At 39.8% G+C, this 19200-nt stretch overlaps 1 protein-coding gene across 1 annotated transcript in view; it reads right to left on the bottom strand.

Annotated features, from left to right (window-relative positions):
- Atad2 (ATPase family AAA domain containing 2) overlaps window positions 1-19200 on the bottom strand; it is a 42938-nt gene that overhangs the window by 3446 nt on the left and 20292 nt on the right. The window contains exons 12-25 of the mRNA XM_021183846.2: window positions 18293-18467; window positions 16861-16949; window positions 13488-13647; window positions 12343-12433; window positions 10611-10925; window positions 10402-10516; window positions 9045-9231; window positions 7825-8010; window positions 6762-6897; window positions 5455-5651; window positions 4641-4800; window positions 2233-2355; window positions 1977-2120; window positions 790-1179 (exon numbers count right to left, since the gene is read on the bottom strand). Of these exons, the coding sequence (XP_021039505.1) occupies window positions 790-1179; window positions 1977-2120; window positions 2233-2355; window positions 4641-4800; window positions 5455-5651; window positions 6762-6897; window positions 7825-8010; window positions 9045-9231; window positions 10402-10516; window positions 10611-10925; window positions 12343-12433; window positions 13488-13647; window positions 16861-16949; window positions 18293-18467 (2468 nt within the window). The remainder of the gene's footprint in view (window positions 1-789; window positions 1180-1976; window positions 2121-2232; window positions 2356-4640; window positions 4801-5454; window positions 5652-6761; window positions 6898-7824; window positions 8011-9044; window positions 9232-10401; window positions 10517-10610; window positions 10926-12342; window positions 12434-13487; window positions 13648-16860; window positions 16950-18292; window positions 18468-19200) is intronic.

The raw sequence follows: 19200 nt of genomic DNA, 5'->3' as shown, positions 1-19200 counted from the left end.
ACCAAAACAAAAATATAAGAAGTAGTTCTCAAATTGATTTTTTAGGGGATTGACAGGTCCTTTGAAACTGGCAGAAAGGGGGCACACCGAGTCAAGTGTCACTTTTTCTTAGCAACTAATGGGATAATAATCACTAAAGAAGTTGGTATTAGTCTGAACAATGTCTTTTCAGGACCTGAGTATATCCTTGCCTCATTTAGCCTCCGCCTCTCGCAGGGGCTGGGGAGAAACATATGCATCTCTTTCCCTCTTTTCTCCACCCCTCTTCCTGTATGTGGGTTAGAGGTTGGTTTCCATTCTCTTTCCTGCAGTAGTTTACTCTAATACTGTGGCTGCACTCAAGATTTTCTATAGTCCATTCATGTTCTATAGCCCATTAGAGTACAACTGAGAAACATGGACACTGCCATGATCTTAGAGTAGCCACAGGGATGGAATCTCCGGGGTAGTCCATCATCACAAAAGCTTAGTCTATTATACATGTATGCATGGATGTTTGGGTCTATTAGCGGAAAGGTTAAGTAAAGATAATGCTATTTTTCTACTTAGTTAACATCTGTGCTCTGAAAAACAGCAAAAGCAATACATTGGTATATAAGGACTTTCTTTAGGAATTATCTCAAGTTTTAAAAGGTGTTTATTATTATTGTTTCTCGAAACAGGGAGGGTTTCTCTTTACTAGCCTTGGCTGTTAAGAGTTAGCTCTGTAGACCAGGCTGGTCTCAAACTTAGATCCACCTGCCTTGGCCTCCCGGGTGCTGAGGAGTTGACTTTTTCCGTGAGACTTACCTTTTGATTCACTGTCTTCGGGAATGTCTACGACCTGGGAGCCAGAGGCATCACCCCTGCAAACAATCCTGTCTTTTCTCAGTTCTGTGCCCTCCGCAGTTTCCTTAGGCTCTTCAACTTCATTCTCAATATTAGAGGAACTTGAGTTACTTTTCAAGTCTATGTTGCTTTCAAGTCTATTTTGCTTGTCACTTTCTTCTACCGAGGACTCGTCCGTGTTTCCAAGCTCCGTGTGCTCTGCATGTGTGTGCTGACTGTCTTCTGTGTCACTCCTACTTGAACTGTTCATAGCACTCAGGCTGTTGTCTTTAGCTTGTGAAATTTTCCTTCGCTTTATTTTGGTGCCTACATGCCACTTTGACTTTTTATGGAATTTTCTTTTCAACTGAGCTACAAGGAGTTTAACGTAAGAAACAAGAGGTAAAGAAGTCAAGAAACTGCAGTACTTTCACATGGCCGAAACACAGAACAGTAAACTACTGTGACAAGATAGACACGAAGGATGGCCAGGTCACAAAATGACCTGAGCCAAGTTGAGATTTTTGAATTATCAAAAAATCTTAAATAACTTTAAGGGGGGCAATGACATGATCTATGTGATGCATTATAAGTTACTGCTGCACAGCAGGATGGGCCACACACTGAATAACTCCTGGTCAAGACTTCTAATGACCTACTAAGCATTCTCTTAAGCATGTCGTGCAGACCAATTCATTGGAATCTCACTTTAAACTCATGAGGCTTGCTACCATTAGCATCATCAGTTTACAACAGAAGAAACTAAAGTACAGGAGAGTTTAAATTTCTGTCTAGGGTAGACAGTAAAACTACGCTTCATTTGTCTTAGAAAGAGGTAAGGCTTAGTAGACACTACAACTGGAGAATACAGGTTGAACTTGAAAAACCATAACAAAAATAATACAACTTGAGAGACAGCTGAGTGCTTGGGTGGTAAGAGAAGGCAGAACTTCAGCACAACGCCAAGGCTTTGTCACTAAACAATTCACTGTATTTGCAAAAATGTATATAGAAAAAGAAGGCTCTGGGCACTTTACAGTTTAGCTGCTTGAGTATCAGCAAAGTAGATACAATTTACTGTGTTAGCAAAACAAAGTACAAGACAAAGTAAAGGGCGCAAGAAGAGAATGAAGGAATGCCATACACGTGAATTACCCCAGAGTACTTACCAGGTGTGCTGCATGCCACAGGAGTGCATGGTACCTTTAGCTTCTCGTTCTGCTCTTGATCTGACTTTTTATCACCAACAGGAGGAGAATTTTGCTTTGGCATGACGTGGTAATAAGATGGTGCGTATTTGGAGGAGCTACAACCTTATAAGCAGATAAACAGGATTTTAAAAACTGTCCCCAGAACTCAAAGCGAGACAAAGACTGAGGCCATTCACCCAAAGCATCTTCTTCAGACGCCCAAGCACTTCCCTACCTCTCTTCTTCCGAGATTCCTGAATTTCTTCACAAAGCTGCTCAAAGTCTTCATCAAGCTCCTCTTTAATTATTGCATAAGCAGTGTCTCTCAAAGCACAAGCTCTATGCCTGATAAGACGATCTGAGAAATAAGGAAATAGAATTCTTAATCCTTTTCCAATAGTAAACTTAGTATTTTGGGTGACGATAGTAGCTATTACAATTCCTTAACTTCATAGAAGTTGTTCTGCTTTGAGTAATAATTTAATGACTTGGACATACGTCAAGGCAAACAGGAGCCACGCCATCTTGATTTTAACAGGGGCTGGCATTCTTTAATCCCTATACCAGGAAAGCAGAGGCAGGCAGATCTGTGAGGTTTAGGTCAGCCAGGGCTACACTGTGAGACTCTGACTCCAATCAATCAGTCAATCAATCAATCAGTCAGTCAGTCAGTCAATCCACCCACCCACCCCAAAAAAGAACAAAAGGAACTTTAATAGTCCTTTACTAATCTTCTGGCTCCTTTTCATTCTGTCTTCACCTGTGCCTACACTGTTCTCTGTGCAGTCTGTCACTGTACAATAGTCTCAATAAAACTGCCTCTGCCCCTCTCCACACTGTTCTCTGAAGTAGCTTCCCTTTACCCTCTCTTCTCAGATGTCAAATCTTTATAATTCCTCACTTTATCTCTCAATTAGACATCACTTTCAAACATGAAGGCTTCCTTCTACACACTAACTTGATGTAAACTTGTTTGGGATTAAAGGTGGGTGTTAAGGGAGAGCCACACAACTAGAAAGAGTTTTTTTTTCAGAAAATAATACAAACTAGGAGTTCACAGTGTGGTCAAATATCCTGCAATAGCTGAGCTATTAAAAAGCCTGGGTTCATTCATACAGCCAAACAGTGGATAGAGCTTGGAGACTCTGAGGAAGAGGAAGAAGGCTTGCAACCCTAAAAGGGATAGAAACTCTACAAAAAGACCAACAGAGTCAACTAAACCAGACCCTTGGGACTCTCAGAGAACATACATGGGCTGGACCTAGGCCTTCCCGCACATATGTAACAGGTGTACAGCTTCAGGTGGGTCCTTAACAACTAGAACAGGGGCTATCCCAAAAGCTGTACACGGGATATGTTCTTCTAGCTGGGCTGCTTTGTCTGGCCTTAGTGGGACTGGAAGCGCCTAGCCTTGCAGAGACTTGAAGCCCCAGGGTAGAGGGATATCCAGGGGACCAGTGGGGCTCCCATCCACTCAGAGAAAAAGGGAGGTGTGTTGTGTTGGGGGGAATGACTGGAAGGGGGACAGTGAGCAGGATGTTAAAAAGTTAAAAAATATTGATCAATAATTAAAAAAAAAAAAAAAAAAAAAAAAGAGCCTGAGTTCAAATCCCAGCACCTACATGGCAACTCACAACTCCAATTTCAGTTCCAAAGGATCTGATACCCTAAGATAGACATTCATGGAGGCAAAACATCAATGCACATAAAATAAGAATAAATACATCATTAAAAAAAAAAAACTTAAAAAGGGGCTGGAGAGATGGCTTAGTTGTTAGGAGCACTGCTCTTCCACAGGTCCTGCGTTCAAATCCCAGCAAACACATGCTGGCTCACAATCATCGGTAATGGGATCCAATGCCTCATTCTCAGGTGTCTGAAGGCAGCTACAGTATACTCACATACATGAAATAAATAAATCTTAAAAAAAAAAAAGAAAAATACTTTGAAATCTATTTTATTTTTATATTAAATGCAGGTTTATTGGGAAGCTGCTTAGATGGGTGAGTTCCTTGGCCCCAAGGACAAGGCCAGGGAAGTCTTCATGGGGAAGGGGGGAGGGTAGGAAAGAGAGCACACAGAGAGAGAAGTGGAGAAGAAAGTGAAATCTACTTTATTAGTGCTTTATCTTCCTACTCAAGCTGCTGTTCCATTAGTGCTTTCCAACTGGTGGGTCAAAACGAAACAGGACTGCATATCAGATAGCCTGCACATCAAATGTTTGTATTACAATTCATAAGACAGTAGCAACATTACAGCTGGGAAGTAGCAATGAAATAAAGAACTGTATCAGAGGATGACAGCATTAGGAAGGTTGAGAACCTCTGCATTAGAGGATGCATTATGTGGTTAATATTTGGGGATCTGAGTGAGAAAAACAAGCAAGCAAACAACACCAAGAACTGTGCACCCAAATTCTGCCCTTGTCCTTCCCTGGCACTGTGACTCTGAACAAAGTTCTAATCTTTCGAAACTATACCTTTCTCAGCTGTAGAATAAAATGAGGTAATTGTGAGAATTATACAGTATTTTGAATGTAAAATATTTATAACCAACCAAACAAATAAACACCATCAACAACCCTCATTAATTATGAGTAGCCCCCTCAAAGCACACCTTAAAAAGGAATTCATTAATGCTCACCTCCAGGATCTCTATCTGGATTGTATTCTAAAGCATTACTACAGATTAGATCAATATCCTTCAAATAGTCCTTCACAGTGAGATATTTATGTAAATCAATTTTACTGATTACAGATGAAAGGTCCATTGGTTGCTTTATGACAGTGACATAATCAGGAACCTAAAATCCAAGCAAATGACCAAATCACTTAGCGTTATATATATTTAAAAAAAAAAAAGAAAAAGATTTTCTGCAATGGCAATAGAGAGGAAGTAAAATAAGGATGCTATATTGATGAATGCTTTGGCGCTATCATAAATCCATTTCTGCTTGATATTTACTCCTATTCTTGAGCAGTTATATTCGCTAGTATTATCTTTTATTTCTTTCCTTATTCAATTATTACTCATCCTTCAATGTTGGTTTAAGAACAGACAAATACTGACATAAGCCCGTAACCCCAGCACTTAGTTCATGGTAGCCTATACTACATAGTAAACTTCAGACCAGCCTATATGACAAAGCAAGTCCCTGTCTTAAAAACCCATCTCTAAGCCCAACGTTTTAAACTACAAATGATAATACCACGAGTAATTAAAACAGTCTAAAGCTCCTTTTGTCTAAATGTGTAGAAAAGTTTACTGTTTATTCTCTGAGACAATAGAAATATATTGGATAGCTCTTACAGTCTATATATACATGCTTAGGACACTATGTTCGCATGTCATATAGAGAACACAAGTTCTGAGTTCTGCAGGGGACCTACACGAACTATTTTGTTTTTCTATCATTATGGCCTAAATATATTTGATCCAAAGATGAAATTAATAATACCTCATCAGGGTCAACAGGCTTAGTAAAGACTCGGAATCGCTTATCAATAGCAAGTCTATGTGTGACATTTCTTAAGAAAATCCTGAGTTCTCTGAATGTATCTTCTTCTTGTTCTTCAAGCCGTTTCACTTCCTCTGCTGTCAGTGGTCTTGGTTCAGGCGGTGGTGCGACTGGGAGCACCTCCAAGGCCTGCAGAACTTCGCATGGAGGGAGATTTTAGTTAACACCCTCCACAACTGGAGGGCAATAAATAACTCAGTTCAAACCGAATAAGGGTGGAGGGTTATTTTCTTTACAATGGATGGGAAACCAATATTCAGGATTAAAAGAAGAAATGAGACTAGAGGTGGCTTAGACATAAGTGCCTGCTATCAAACCCTATGACCTGAATTCCAGAAGTGACTTTTGCAAGCTGTGTCCTGACTTGTGCATACAAACACTAAATAAAAAGTAATTTAAACTAAGTCTTTAATCCCAGCACTCAGAAGATACAGGTGGATGTCTGTGAGTTTAAGGCCAACCTGAGTTCCAGGCCAGCCAGGGAGAAGGGTTACACAGAGAAAATCTTTCAAAAAACCAAAAAGAAAGGAAAAAGGGAAAAAAGGAGAGAGAGTTCAACCTTTTAAAAGCATCCTGTTGGTCCTGCAAAGAACCTAGGTTCATTCCCAGCACTGATATCTGAAACTCCAGACCCAAGTTAAGCAGCAATAAGGGACAAAGATAGAAGCATTACAAGAACCAAAAGTGAAACTGTGACACTGTGTGCATTTTAAATACAATTTTTGCTTTTTCTTAAAACAAACAACAGAACAAGGTAGTGGTAGTAGAGGTAAGAACACAGCTACACAGCTCTAGAGCTGGGGTGGTGGCTCGGTGGCTAAGAGCACCTTGATCTTCTAGAGGACACACAGTTCCCAGCACTCACCTCCGGGAGCTCACAACTGCCTCAAAGTTTAGCTTCAACCACCCTCTCCTGGCTCTCATGCGCACATGCCTTTACATAATTAAATATAAGTCATGAAAAGAGGAACCTAAGACAAGCTAGTGCTATTCTATGAAACACACGAAACACCTTATGTACACATTAGTCCATTTTAGCAGGAAGCGGAGCTATTTTAAATCATACACACACACACACACACACACACACACACACACACACACACACACACACACACACACATATATATATATATGTATATATATATATGTCACCCCGAAACTGAGGATGAATTTGTGCAATTGGGTAGATGTCAGTTACATTAGCTGTAATTTTTCTTATAATTATTTTCTATTAGATAACGAACCTGCTTTCTTTTGTGACACAGGAGGCTTTGAAGCTTGTTTTAAAATTAAATCTTCAAAAAATTTGGTTCGTTCTTCTTTATCTGGTAATTGTACATTAAAAATTTCTCCATGATCATGGGTAAACAATTCTCGTACCTTGAAAAAAGTATAACAGATAAGGAACATACATGTATGAAATATAAACAAACACACATGTATGTTACCAATTACTTAGCCCATCAGTAGAATAAATGCATATTTCTAATAACATTTTAAAGTAGGTGTACAGAAGCCGGGGAGATGGCTCAGTGGTTAAGAGCACTTGCTGCTCGTCTAGAGGACCCCATTCTGAGTCCTAGCACGCCCACAGCAGCTCACAGCCACCTGTAACTCTAGCTCCAGGGGATCTGATGTCCTATTCTGGCCTCTACAGGCAACACATGCATGTGACATATAAGCACACAAGCAGGAAGGGAACCCATACACAGAGAATTAAGTATGGATAGAGGTGTCATCTTTAAATATCTTTAAATGTCGGGTCATCTTTAAAACTGAAGAATCTAACTAGAATATAGTAACACTTATTATACTAATTTATGCAATGGGCTTACTAAGTCTCACACCCCAAAGATATGAAATGGGAATCAATGTTCAAAAATAATGGCATAAAAGCAAGTGTTGCTGAGAAGTGAAGAAAAGCAAAATGGTTCAACCTTTGTTAAAAACAACATTACCATGTATGCCAGCCGGTGGTGGCGTACACCTTTAATCCCAGCACTTGGGAGGCAAAGGCAGGTGAATTTCTGAATTCGAGGCCAGCCTGGTCTACAAAGTGAGTTCCAGGACAGTCAGGGCTACACAGAGAAACCCTGTGTGTGTGTGTGTGTGGGGGGGGGGGGGCACGACTATATCTCCCCTTACTAGACCTGTACATTCTAAACAGTGAGCGCACAACACAAACAGCCACCACTGGTGTACCTGATGAAGACTACTCCTCATGTTTCATTTACCTCCGAAGCACTTGGTTCTTCGGGTAAGTTATTTTAGGGTAAGATAACTCTTCTGCACCCCTACCCCAATTACCTCCTCCGGCAAAGCTGAGTATGGTTTCTCAGAAGTTGCAAGTAGTAAAACTGGAGCAAATGAAGGTATAGTCTGTAATAATGTTGTAAATGTGGCTTTGAGTGTCGGTCCAACTATTTCCCACCACAAATGGATATGTGGGACATAGACTATGCTGGGTGCTGTTCTCTTAGCTTCACGAATCATCTAATAAGAAAAAAATTTTTTAAATTATATTTGGTTTCAAGTCTGCATATTAGTAAAACTAATGCTATAGTAATGTCCCAGGATTCTCACATAAAACCTTCAAATTTCTTGAATGCTTGTCCAAAAACCCTACAACCATTTAAAATTGTTTAATAAATGCTTTATTTGGGAGAAAATAATTTATTCAGGCAACTAGAAAACAGATAGACCATGAAATCTACAAGGCTATTCTGCTGTTCAAATATAAAATATTTTTATATTAACCAATTAAGTCTAAACATGTCAACAATAGAAACAGCAAAGCATCTGTGTACTGATTAAGAAACAGTAATTGTTTTAACTACATCAATTCCCACAATACCCAAATCATCTCACACCTTGCAAATAGGAAAAAAGAAACAAAAAACAGAATAACTCACCCAAGTTCTGACAAAATGTTAAGAAGTAGAAAAATGTATAGTATTTAATAACTAAGCAATATTATTACTATTATGCTTTTTTTTTGGGGGGGGGGATGGTGTTCAAGACAGGGTTTCTCTGTGTAGCCCTGGCTGTCCTGGAACTCACTCTGTACACCAAGCTGGCCTCTTAACCTCTAAGCCATCTCTCCAGCTCCTATTTTGTAAGCTTTAAATAAAATAAAAATTTCTGGGGCTGGAGAGATGGCTCAGCAGATGAGAACACTGACTGCTCTGCTTGAAGTCCTGAGTTCAATTCCCAGCAACCACATGGTGGCTCACAACCATCTGGAATGTGTCTGATGAGAGCAACAGTGTACTCATATAAATAATAATAATCTTTAAAAAATATAAAAGAATAAAAATTTATTTTTATAAGTCCAAGTTTGCTGGGCATGGTGGGGCACGCTGATCTCTGAGAGTTTGAGGCCAACTCTACCAAGCCAGTTCAGGACAACCACAGCTCTGTCTAGGAAAAAAAAAAGTTTAAAAGCAAAAACAACCCAGAGAAAAGTCAACTTTAGACTTTGTCTCTGAATGACTTTTATCTTATAACTTATTGGTTGGAAAACTTACTTGGGAACATGCCTCTTCAGGAGATGTCGTACTGATGCCAAAAAGAACAGGAATGTCTAATGTATATACAGTAAATTTTTCCAAAGCATGGATGACAGCTGGTGCCAAGTGAGAACTCTGTCCAAATCCTGGTTCTCCCACTATCAATAGTCTTGGTCGAAAAGACATAGGCTGGTAACAGGCATTTCTGGAAAAATAAAATAAAAAAAAAGCTGTCTTTGGGAGAAATTTGAATGTTTCCTTTAAATCGCTAATTACAAATCTTCACAAGTCTTGCCTATATGACTAGCCAATTATAACATGGCAAAGCTTCTCGTAATAATCGTCCCAGATTTAAGAATACTTTTACATCAGAATAACAGTAGCAACAATGCATTTTGAGTTTTTCTTTTCTTTTTTTTAAGATGGAGTTTCACCATGTAGCTAGCTCTGGCTGTCTTGGAATTCAGTAATATAGAATAGGCTGGACTCAAACTCAGAGAGCCACCTGCCTCTGACACCCAAGTGCTGGGATTAAAGGCATGTACCACTAAATCTGGCCAAAATTCAATTATTGATTACTTTATTAAAAAAAAAAAAAAAAGATTTTTATGTGCACAAGTGCTAAATGCATGTCTGCACCACCAGCATGCAGTGCCTGTGTCATGTCTCCTGGAACCAGTTACAGGTGGTTATGAACTGTGATGTAGGTTTTGGGAATTGAACCCAAGACCCTCTTGAAAAGCAACCAGTGCTCTTAATTGCTTAGCCAATCTCTTCATACCCAAACTTTGGTATTTTTTAATGTAAGTGTATAATGTGTATGGGTACAAGTGCTTGTGTGGGGGCAGACTATAGGAGATAATCTCAGGTGTCATCCTACGAACCTAGTTACCTCCCCTGAGGCTGGGTCTCTTACTGGACCTCACCAATTAGGTTAGATTGGGTGTCTAGTGAGTCCCAGGGATCCTGCCTTCTCAACATTGGAATTACACCATTCCTACATTTTTCTTTTTTTTTTTCGAGATAGGGTTTCTCTGTGTAGCCCTGGCTGTCCTAGAACTCACTCTGTAGACTAGGCTGGCCTCGAACTCAGAAATCTGCCTGCCTCTGCCTCCCAAGTGCTGAGATTAAAGGCATGCGCCACCACTGCCGGGCTCATTCCTACAATTTTTCATGGGCTTTAGGGGCTGAACTTAGGCTTTCATGTTTGTAATGAAAACATTAAAAAATAACTGAGACCTCTTACCATCCCTAACATTTTAACTTAAATACAAAGCTGGTTAGCTGGCATCTTTTACCTTGTTTTTTAAAAAAAAAAAAAATCTCATTTTTATGGAATTTACACACTAAAACATTCATTTGCTGGGAAACATACCTATTTAAATGAAGAAAATTTAAATTTTCTTTTTGAGAAAGTCCATTTTCATACACAGATGGTGTGTCATCATCACTGTATGCCAAATCACTTTCTAAAAAAGGGCAAGAAACATCTACAGAATAAAAAAAAAAGAAAGAACCTGTCCATTAGTAATTTTTTTTTTGGTCATTCTTTCTTTCTTTCAATGGTCAATCAAGTTTTTATACCTGAATTTAAGGCCTTGTTTGTTCCAACTTCCACGTGTGGAAATACTTTCTGTAGGGCTTCTAAGATCATATGAACAGTATTTTGCAGAAGTGGTTTCACAATGGCAGACAGTGCCTGTCCGGGTGATGTCACGGCTCTCTGGGAAGCTGGTCTTATCTTCTGCATAGCTGCCTCAAAATCCTTAGCTGAGATGGTAATTGAAGAGAGATCCAACTGTAGCTTCTCGCTGGTGGTGTAGATCTGTGGGTAGCGTCGACGTAGGGCACATAAAGCAGCTTCAGCACAGATTGACTTAATATCCGCACCACAGTATCCTATCAACAGGAAAGGGGGGAAGCAAAAGCCTCAAACTACTGACAGTCATGATTAAAAGAAAAATTTAAAAATTAAATCTTTTACTAGACTATTTATGGGAATCAATAGGCAAAGAAAGAAACAAAACCCTCAAACTTCAAGATTAAAAGAAAAATTTAAAAATTAAATCTTTTACTAGACTATGGGTAACAAAACTAAAATTTCTCACTCGTAAAGTGAACTTAGATGGCGTCAACAAATCAATAACCTTTGAATGAAACATGCAAGCACTAAGTACAGAAGAAAGATTAAGAGCAAGAATTCTGTTGTGTTGTTTTGAGACAGGATCTCTCTGTGTAGTTCTGGCTGGCCCAGAACTCTGTGTAGACCAGGTTGACCTCAGATTTAGAGATCCACCTGCCCTTGCTTCTGCGTCTGCCTCTGGAGTCCCAAGACTAAAGGTGTGCACCAAAGTCAGACAAAGCTCAAATTCTAGTTGTCATTTACTGTGTGAGCTTTCAAGACTCACTTATCCTCTGCAGAGGACTCTGTATCTAAATTAATACTGCGTAATTCACAGGGCTATTACTATTTTCACGTCTATGCTGCTCTCAAATTCCCTCAATGATCAATTTGTCCATTAAAAAAAGAATTATGTTTCTGTCATGTGGAGGTATGTATGTTACCGTGCAGATGCACACAGAGGCTAGAAAAGGGTACTGGATTCCCTGGAGCTAGAGCTATAGGTAGTTGGGAGCCATCTGACATAGGTTCTGGAAACAACTCAGAGCCTCTGAAAGAGCAGTATGTACTTGTAACACTAAGGTAGCTCTCTAGTCCTCAATTTTATGTTTATATTTCAATTTTTTTAAGACAAGGTACAACTATATACCCATAGCTTGCCTGATATTATACTTAACATAGGCTTCAACTCATGGCAATCCTGCCTCAGTTTCCCAAGTGATAGGGATGCAGAGATAGTTATGCTGCTACACTTGGACAAGTATTCTTTAATATCTAGGATCTTAAAGGTAAACACACAAAAGAGATGGAAAACAGATGAACTGTGCTCTGTTTTCAGATCAGCTCTTTCTTCTTGGGCAGACAAGGGTGGCCATAAACTTGCAGTCTGTCTTTGTTTCCTGCTACTAGCACTGCAAATATGTACTACTACATCTGGCTACATCTGTGGCTTTGTTATGTGTGAGTACAAATGCATAGAGGTCAGAGGATAGCCTTGTGGAGCAAAGTTCTTTCCTTCCACTTTCTTGTGTCTTCCAAGAACCGAACTCAGGTCACCAGGTTTGAACTATAAGCACCTTTACCCATTAGGTCATCTCACAGCCTTTTAAATCTAAACTTTAAAGCAAGACCTCAACTTGTTTCATCTCTGAAATGAACAGAGTATTTTTCATACATGCCCAAAAAAGTATTTACCAACACAGTGTTCTGCTAGTTCTTCTAGAAACATGTCCACTGGCTTTGGATTCCAATCTCTTGTATGAATCTTCAGAATCTCTTTTCGAGCCTATGGGGGAAAAAAACCTTCTAATTTTCTACATCTGTAACCATTAGGTTACCCCATATAGAAATGCTTGAATGCAAACTACTTTTGACTATCTAAAATTTTAAAGTAACCAAAACAATATAAATAGAAGTATAAGACCATGAAAATGAAGGGAAAAAACCCACACCTATAAGCATATAACAAAATTAAACAATTTCTATTTAATGTGCCCAAGTTATCTTCATTATTTATGTAAATAAAAAAACCCAGCATTATCCATTCAGGAGTACATTAAGAAATAAGAATACTGACAGCTCTACTCATTTGCAAAGAATATATATTTTAAATTTTTAACTGTTTCTTTGAATGGATATATGCACTAGAGTGCAGGTGCTTTTGAGTTCAAGAGGAAGGTGCTAGATTCCCCAGTTGGAGTTATACGTGGTTCTGAGCCACATACGCCATGTGGGTATTGGGGACTTAACTCCAGTCCTCCAAAAAAGCTGTAAGTAAGCACTGTTAATGCTGAATGATCATTCCAGTCAGCTCTACTCATATTTCCTTACATGCTTCTCGGAAGCATTCGGTGGTTTCAGCCTAACTAGTACTAGTTACTGCAGTACAATAGTGTTCTGGCAGAAGGCAAAGCTAATGAGCTGGCTAAGGACTCATGAAGCTAATGAAACTGACAACATCAAGGGCATGCTTAAGCGAAAACAGTTTTAAAAGCAGTTGGGGAAGGAGATTTGCTTAACGATCATAAATTACCTCTATTGAGGTCTTCTGAATGATCACAAGATCATGATCCAAACTAAAGTCTACAACTTTTTATTGTATCAGAACTTGTTACTGGAGTGGAAAACGGCTCAGCCGGTTGAATCAGCTTTACATCCAAGCTTGATGAGCTGAGTTCTATCCACAAGACCACACAGTACAAAGGGAAAACTTATTCCCACATCTGACCTACACATCTGCTCTGCAGCACGAACACTTCCTATTTCCCCCACCCCTGCCACATAAAGGAATGCATTTTACAAAAACTATTAATAATAAAAAGCATGTAAACTTTTCTTACATTTTTATCAGGTAGACTAAAAAGGAACTCTCTGTCAAACCGACCGGGCCTCCGTAAAGCAGGGTCTATGGAATCTAGCCGGTTGGTAGCTCCAATGACCACAATTTCTCCTCTGCTGTCCAAACCATCCATAAGAGCTAGCAGGGTTGAAACAATAGAACTAAACATAAAAAATAAGAAAACTAGTTAGTATTATGGACAAAGAATCACGCAGTAGCATTTCTTTTGGTAAGGTTTATTTCAATGGATAAACGTGCAAATGAAATTTTTTATGGCACTTAGCTATTGTTCAATGGAAAACACAGGGAAACTAGAGATGGTTCAGGGGTTAAGAACCCATGCTGAGAAGAGGACGGCAGCCCCCCAGCACTCCCACAGAAGCCAGGTGTTACTGAGGATGCTTCTCACCTAAACTCTGTGAAGCAGGGACAGGTGAGTCACCAAAGCTCACTGGCCTTAGTCAGCCTAGTCAAACAGGGAACTTCAGGTTCAGTGAGAGAACTGATGTGGGGGGAGAGATGGCTCAGCAGTTCAAGTGCTTGCTTTGCCAGCAGAAGGACTGACGTTCTGATCCTCAGAATTCATTCAATTGCCAAGTTAGTGTGGCAAAGTTGCCTGGAGTTTCCACCTCATAAAGTGAAGACATGGGACCCCCACAAGTTGGCAAGTAATTAGCCAGACTGGTGAGTACCAGGATAAAATGAGAGACCCCATCTCAGTAAGTGAAAAGAGGAGCTTTCGAGATGATTTACAACATCAACCACAAACTTCCACGTGCATCCACAAACAGTTTGTCTACATACATGCACATGTGCACATACACACAAAGAATGTAAAGTGAAAAGTGAAAGACATTCAGCATCCTCCCCTGGCTTCCACATGAATGCATGTGAGCACCCACGTGCACATATGCACAAATTTAAAAAAGAAAACCAAATACACTGAAATCAAGGGCTGGGATGTACATAGTTCAGGGTAGAGTGTTTACCTAATAATATGCAAGGCTGTGTGCTCAGGACCAGGAAAAAAAAAAGAGCAACAAAGTAAATAATCTGTAGAGTCACAAATAGATCCTGGACTTAATTTTTATAAAGCATATTTCACAGGGAACTTCAAAGTTCCAAATCCAGACTACAACATGAATATGAGGACTTTCATATAGGACAAATTACATAAAAATTGTGCAACAAACTCATGTGTACAATGGCAAACAAAGTAGAATATATATGGGAGCATTCATATTCAAACCATCCCAGGTGCTATAAGAGGGTATCTGGATCAAATTACATCTCAGAGAGTAATTTTGCTGGTTTAAGAATACCAAATCTCGGGGGCTGGAGAGATGGCTCAGTGGGTAAGAGCACCCGATTGCTCTTCCGAAGGTCCAGAGTTCAAATCCCAGCAACCACATGGTGGCTCACAACCATCCGTAACGAGATCTGGCGCCCTCTTCTGGAGTGTCTGAGGACACCTACAGTGTACTTATATATAATAAATAAATAAATCTTTAAAAAAAAAAAAAACCAAAGCCGGGCGTGGTGGCGCACGCCTTTAATCCCAGCACTTGGGAGGCAGAGGCAGGCGGATTTCTGAGTTCGAGGCCAGCCTGGTCTACAAAGTGAGTGCCAGGACATCCAGGGCTACACAGAGAAACCCTGTCTCGAAAAACCAAAAAAAAAAAAAAAAACCAAATCTCATTTTAAAGACAGGAAAAAAAAAATTGAGCTACACATGGTAGCTCACACCTAATCCCAGCACACAGTAGCAGAGGCAGGCAGAGCTCGGTAAGTTTGAAGCTAGCCTGGTCTACAGAGCATGTTCCAGGATAGCCAGGGCTACACAGAGAAGCCCCATCTTGCTAAACGGGAAGTACAGAGGGTCAAAACTGTCATTACTACATCTGTTCATCACACATGAAGGCATGCAAATATGCTTTACGGTGTCTCAAAAATCAGTCAGATCTTTGCTGCTTTGCCCTGTCTCCCCTTCCTCTCTTGCTCTTCCCCTCTCTTCACCCATGGCCTAGTGAGACCACTTAGAAAGAAGCTCTGATAGTAAAGCTGAGCTAGAACTCACAGTAACGCAAGGCTTAGGAGGTCTTGGGTTCACACCCTAGTACCTCAAAAAAGATTTCAAATGAACGAAAAGCTAACAAACTAATTTAGACTTGAGATAGTTTTGTAGCTCTCTTTTCATCCTGGAAAAAATATCAGATGCCAATGAAACTCTGGGTAAGTTCCACTCAGTACCTTGGTCATCCCAGTACTTCTCAGCCCACTCCTACCCTACCCTCTCCCCCAGCCTCTGATTCCTGTTGAATCCAGCTACTTGGCCACTTGGCTCCTGGTCAGTTTGCTCTTTGCTGCTTTGCCCTGTCTCCCCTTCCTCTCTTCACTCATGGCCTGGCTCAGTCTGGACTCTGGATGAACTCTACCTCATACAACTCTTCTCAACCACAGGAACAACCATGTCCTCATTTTCATTAAAAAAAAAAAAAAGGTACAACTTTTCTAACTTTTTTATTCCTGGCTGTCCTGGAACTCACTTTGTAGACCAGGCTGGCCTCGAACTCAGAAATCCGCCTGCCTCTGCCTCCCAAGTGCTGGGATTAAAGGAGTGTGCCACCCACCGCCGTGAGCCTAAAACTTGATAAAAATCTAATTCTCAGGTCTTAGTTGTAGACAGGCTAGAACTACAGATAATTGGCTAGGTCAGCCACATTCTATACACAGCCTTGTTATATTCATCAATGCCTGTAACATACATTAAATCTGTAACCAAGACTATAAACTGTATTGATAATAACTTGATACTCAAAACAGGTTAACTTAAAAAAATCTATCTATCTAATTTATATAGATATTAATATATGAGTTTCTTTCATGATTTATCTTTTTCATATTAAATATAGTATTAATTTAATTTTGTGGGGGTTTTATTTTGAAAAAAATTTTCCTTTTTATTTTTTTTTATATATTACAACAACCTGATGGCAGTTTGTCCTCCCTCCCCTCTCCCACCTTCCTTCATAAAACAGCAGGTCTCCCAGGGACTTCAACCAGACATGGCATGACAAGCTATGCAAGAGCAAGCACATATTCTTACATTAAGGCTGGACTAGGCAACCTAGTAGGAGAAAAAGGGTCCAAAGGCAAGCAAGCGTCAGAGACAGCCCTCACTCCCACTGTTAGAAACACCACAAGAACACCGAGCTATACAACCATAGTATGTATTCCTAGGACCTAGGCCAGACACTCCCTAAATCAATATAGGCCCACTTGAATCCCAGTCAGTTGATTCTGTGGGCTGAGTTCTTGTTCACTATATAATTCTTATCTTTTATATAATATTAACACAACTTAATCAAGTTTACCTGTGAATCTGATCTTGCCTGCTAGATCGTACTGGAGCCAAACCATCAATTTCATCAAAGAATATAATTGCTGGGCGCATCTGATAGGCCTAAAAGAAGGTCCGGTAGTCCTGTATTACCACAAAAATCCTCAAATAGATTTAATCAAAGAGGTCCAATCAATTTTTCACTCAAATTTATTAAATATATATAATTTATAAACTGGAATATATCTTTACAATCTATTTTCATTCACTCTTGCTTAAGAGTTGGTCATATAACTATTTATAATACTACTTACAATATAACTATTTATAATAACTAGAAATTCCAAAAACTATTTTTAGAACTTTACATACGCACATTAATATAATTAATTTTATTTGTATTTTTAATTTGAAATATCTGAATTACTCCAGAATTTATATACCTTGAATTTCATAGTTACAGTTACTAGATACACAGAAAAACTTTACTACTGACTATGGAAACAAATGAAGGACAGTTGTACTCTCCCTTCATGTTACAAAGAAAAACATTCCTCAACAACATGCAAAACTTAAAAAAAGTATTTTAGTGAAGGCAAAATAAAGACTCTTAGTTCTTTTGTTTTTTTTTTGTTTGTTTGTTTGTTTTTGTTTCCTTGATCCCTGGCTGTCCTGGAACTCACTTTTTTGACCAGGCTGGCCTCGAACTCAGAAATCCCCCTGCCTCTGCATCCCAAGTGCTGGGATTAAAGGCGTGCGCCACCACCACCTGGCTCGACTCTTAGTTCTGAAAAGGTTTTTAAACTCATTTTCAATGTCAAGCATGTTAGCATACACCTTTAATCCCAAAAATGAAGGCCAGCCAGGGTTATACAGAAGGACCCTTCCTAAACAACCAACACCAAGCAACCACAAAGCCAAAGCTTTAGCAGCATGCCCTGGTGAAGCAGAATGCTAATATTTCACAATACACTGTCAATACACTCCAGCATATGAAACTGAAAGGTTTGCTAGGGAATGATCGCCTGGTTCCCATACTGCCAAATAATCCACCAGTATTAAACTGCTCAGGAGGAGACGCCTCATCCTTATGGTTGAGTTCTCAAAATCCACGTGGTGCAGGAGGGAGCTCCCACATGAAGGCGCACAGAGGGCAACAGGCTGAAAGGCCACTCTATACAACTGTGAAAGAGAAGCCTAGGTTACAGTAGAGACCCCGGGATGCTAGAGATGTCAGAACTGAGAGGATATCTGACAAGGGGAGCTGTACACAAGAATGAAACCAGTCCAAGGGAGATTTTAAGATGTGAATTCCCAGCTTCCCATTTCTGCCACCGTGCCTGCTACTTGCTACTGTGCCACCCACTATGATAGATCCCCCTAGAACCATAAGCCCAAATAAACTTTTACATCAAATTAAAAAAAAAAAAGGAAAGAAAATCTATATAGGGAAAATTTAGTATCACCTGATCAAATAGCAACCGAAGCTGTCTCTCAGATTCTCCTACCCATTTACTCAGGCAGTCAGCGCCTTTCCTCATGAAGAAAGCCACTCTCTTATCCCCTCGGCTGCACTCATTGGCAAGTGCTCTTGCAACCAGGGTTTTTCCAGTTCCAGGTGGTCCATAGAACAAACAACCTCTGCAAAACATGTTACATGCTTTCAGTACTAAATTAAAAGGTGGACTACTGAAACAAAAATTAAGAAACCAATCTCATAACCATTTTAATTAATTTAAAACATTAAACTGAAAGTTTCATTGTTATATAAAGTACAAGTTCAAACTCTGAGAGTTAGTATCAATACAACATGAAAAAAATGGAAAGAACCCCTTTATTTGAAACATTGTTTTACTACCTGATCATAGATACTACCTTACCTCGCATATGCAGTCACATCACACAATCACAGAATTCTCTATTTTTTTTTTTTTTATGTGGATGGGTTTAAAAACCATTAGTGATCCTGTGTGCAGACTAGAGAACAACTGGAGCTGGTCTTCCCTTCTCGTTACTATAGCTCTAGGCACACTCAGGTTGCCAGGCTGTGATTAAAGGCATCTGAGACCAGAACTTGGCTCCCAGCATTCATGTCTGATGGCTCACAACTGTGATTCCAGCTCTACGGCTTGAACGACCTCTTCTGGCCTCCACAGACACTCCTAGACAGGTGGCACACACTCATACATGCATACATGCACACATGCACACTCATATTTAAGAAGACTGGGGAAATGGCTAGACCAGTAGTAAAAGGACTGGCTGTACAGGCATGCACACCTGAGTTCAAATCCCAAAGCACATCAAAGAGCTGACTACAGTCATGTGTACATCTGTAACCCCAGTGTTGGTGAGAGGATGGGGCGGGAGGGCT

The sequence above is a fragment of the Mus caroli genome, unplaced genomic scaffold, assembly GCF_978045245.1.
Source record: "Mus caroli unplaced genomic scaffold, Mus_caroli_1 scaffold_16, whole genome shotgun sequence".
In the NCBI taxonomy this organism is placed as follows: Eukaryota; Metazoa; Chordata; class Mammalia; order Rodentia; family Muridae; genus Mus; species Mus caroli.
Note: the sequence above shows the minus strand (reverse complement) of the source record. Positions and strands in the feature narration are given on the sequence as shown.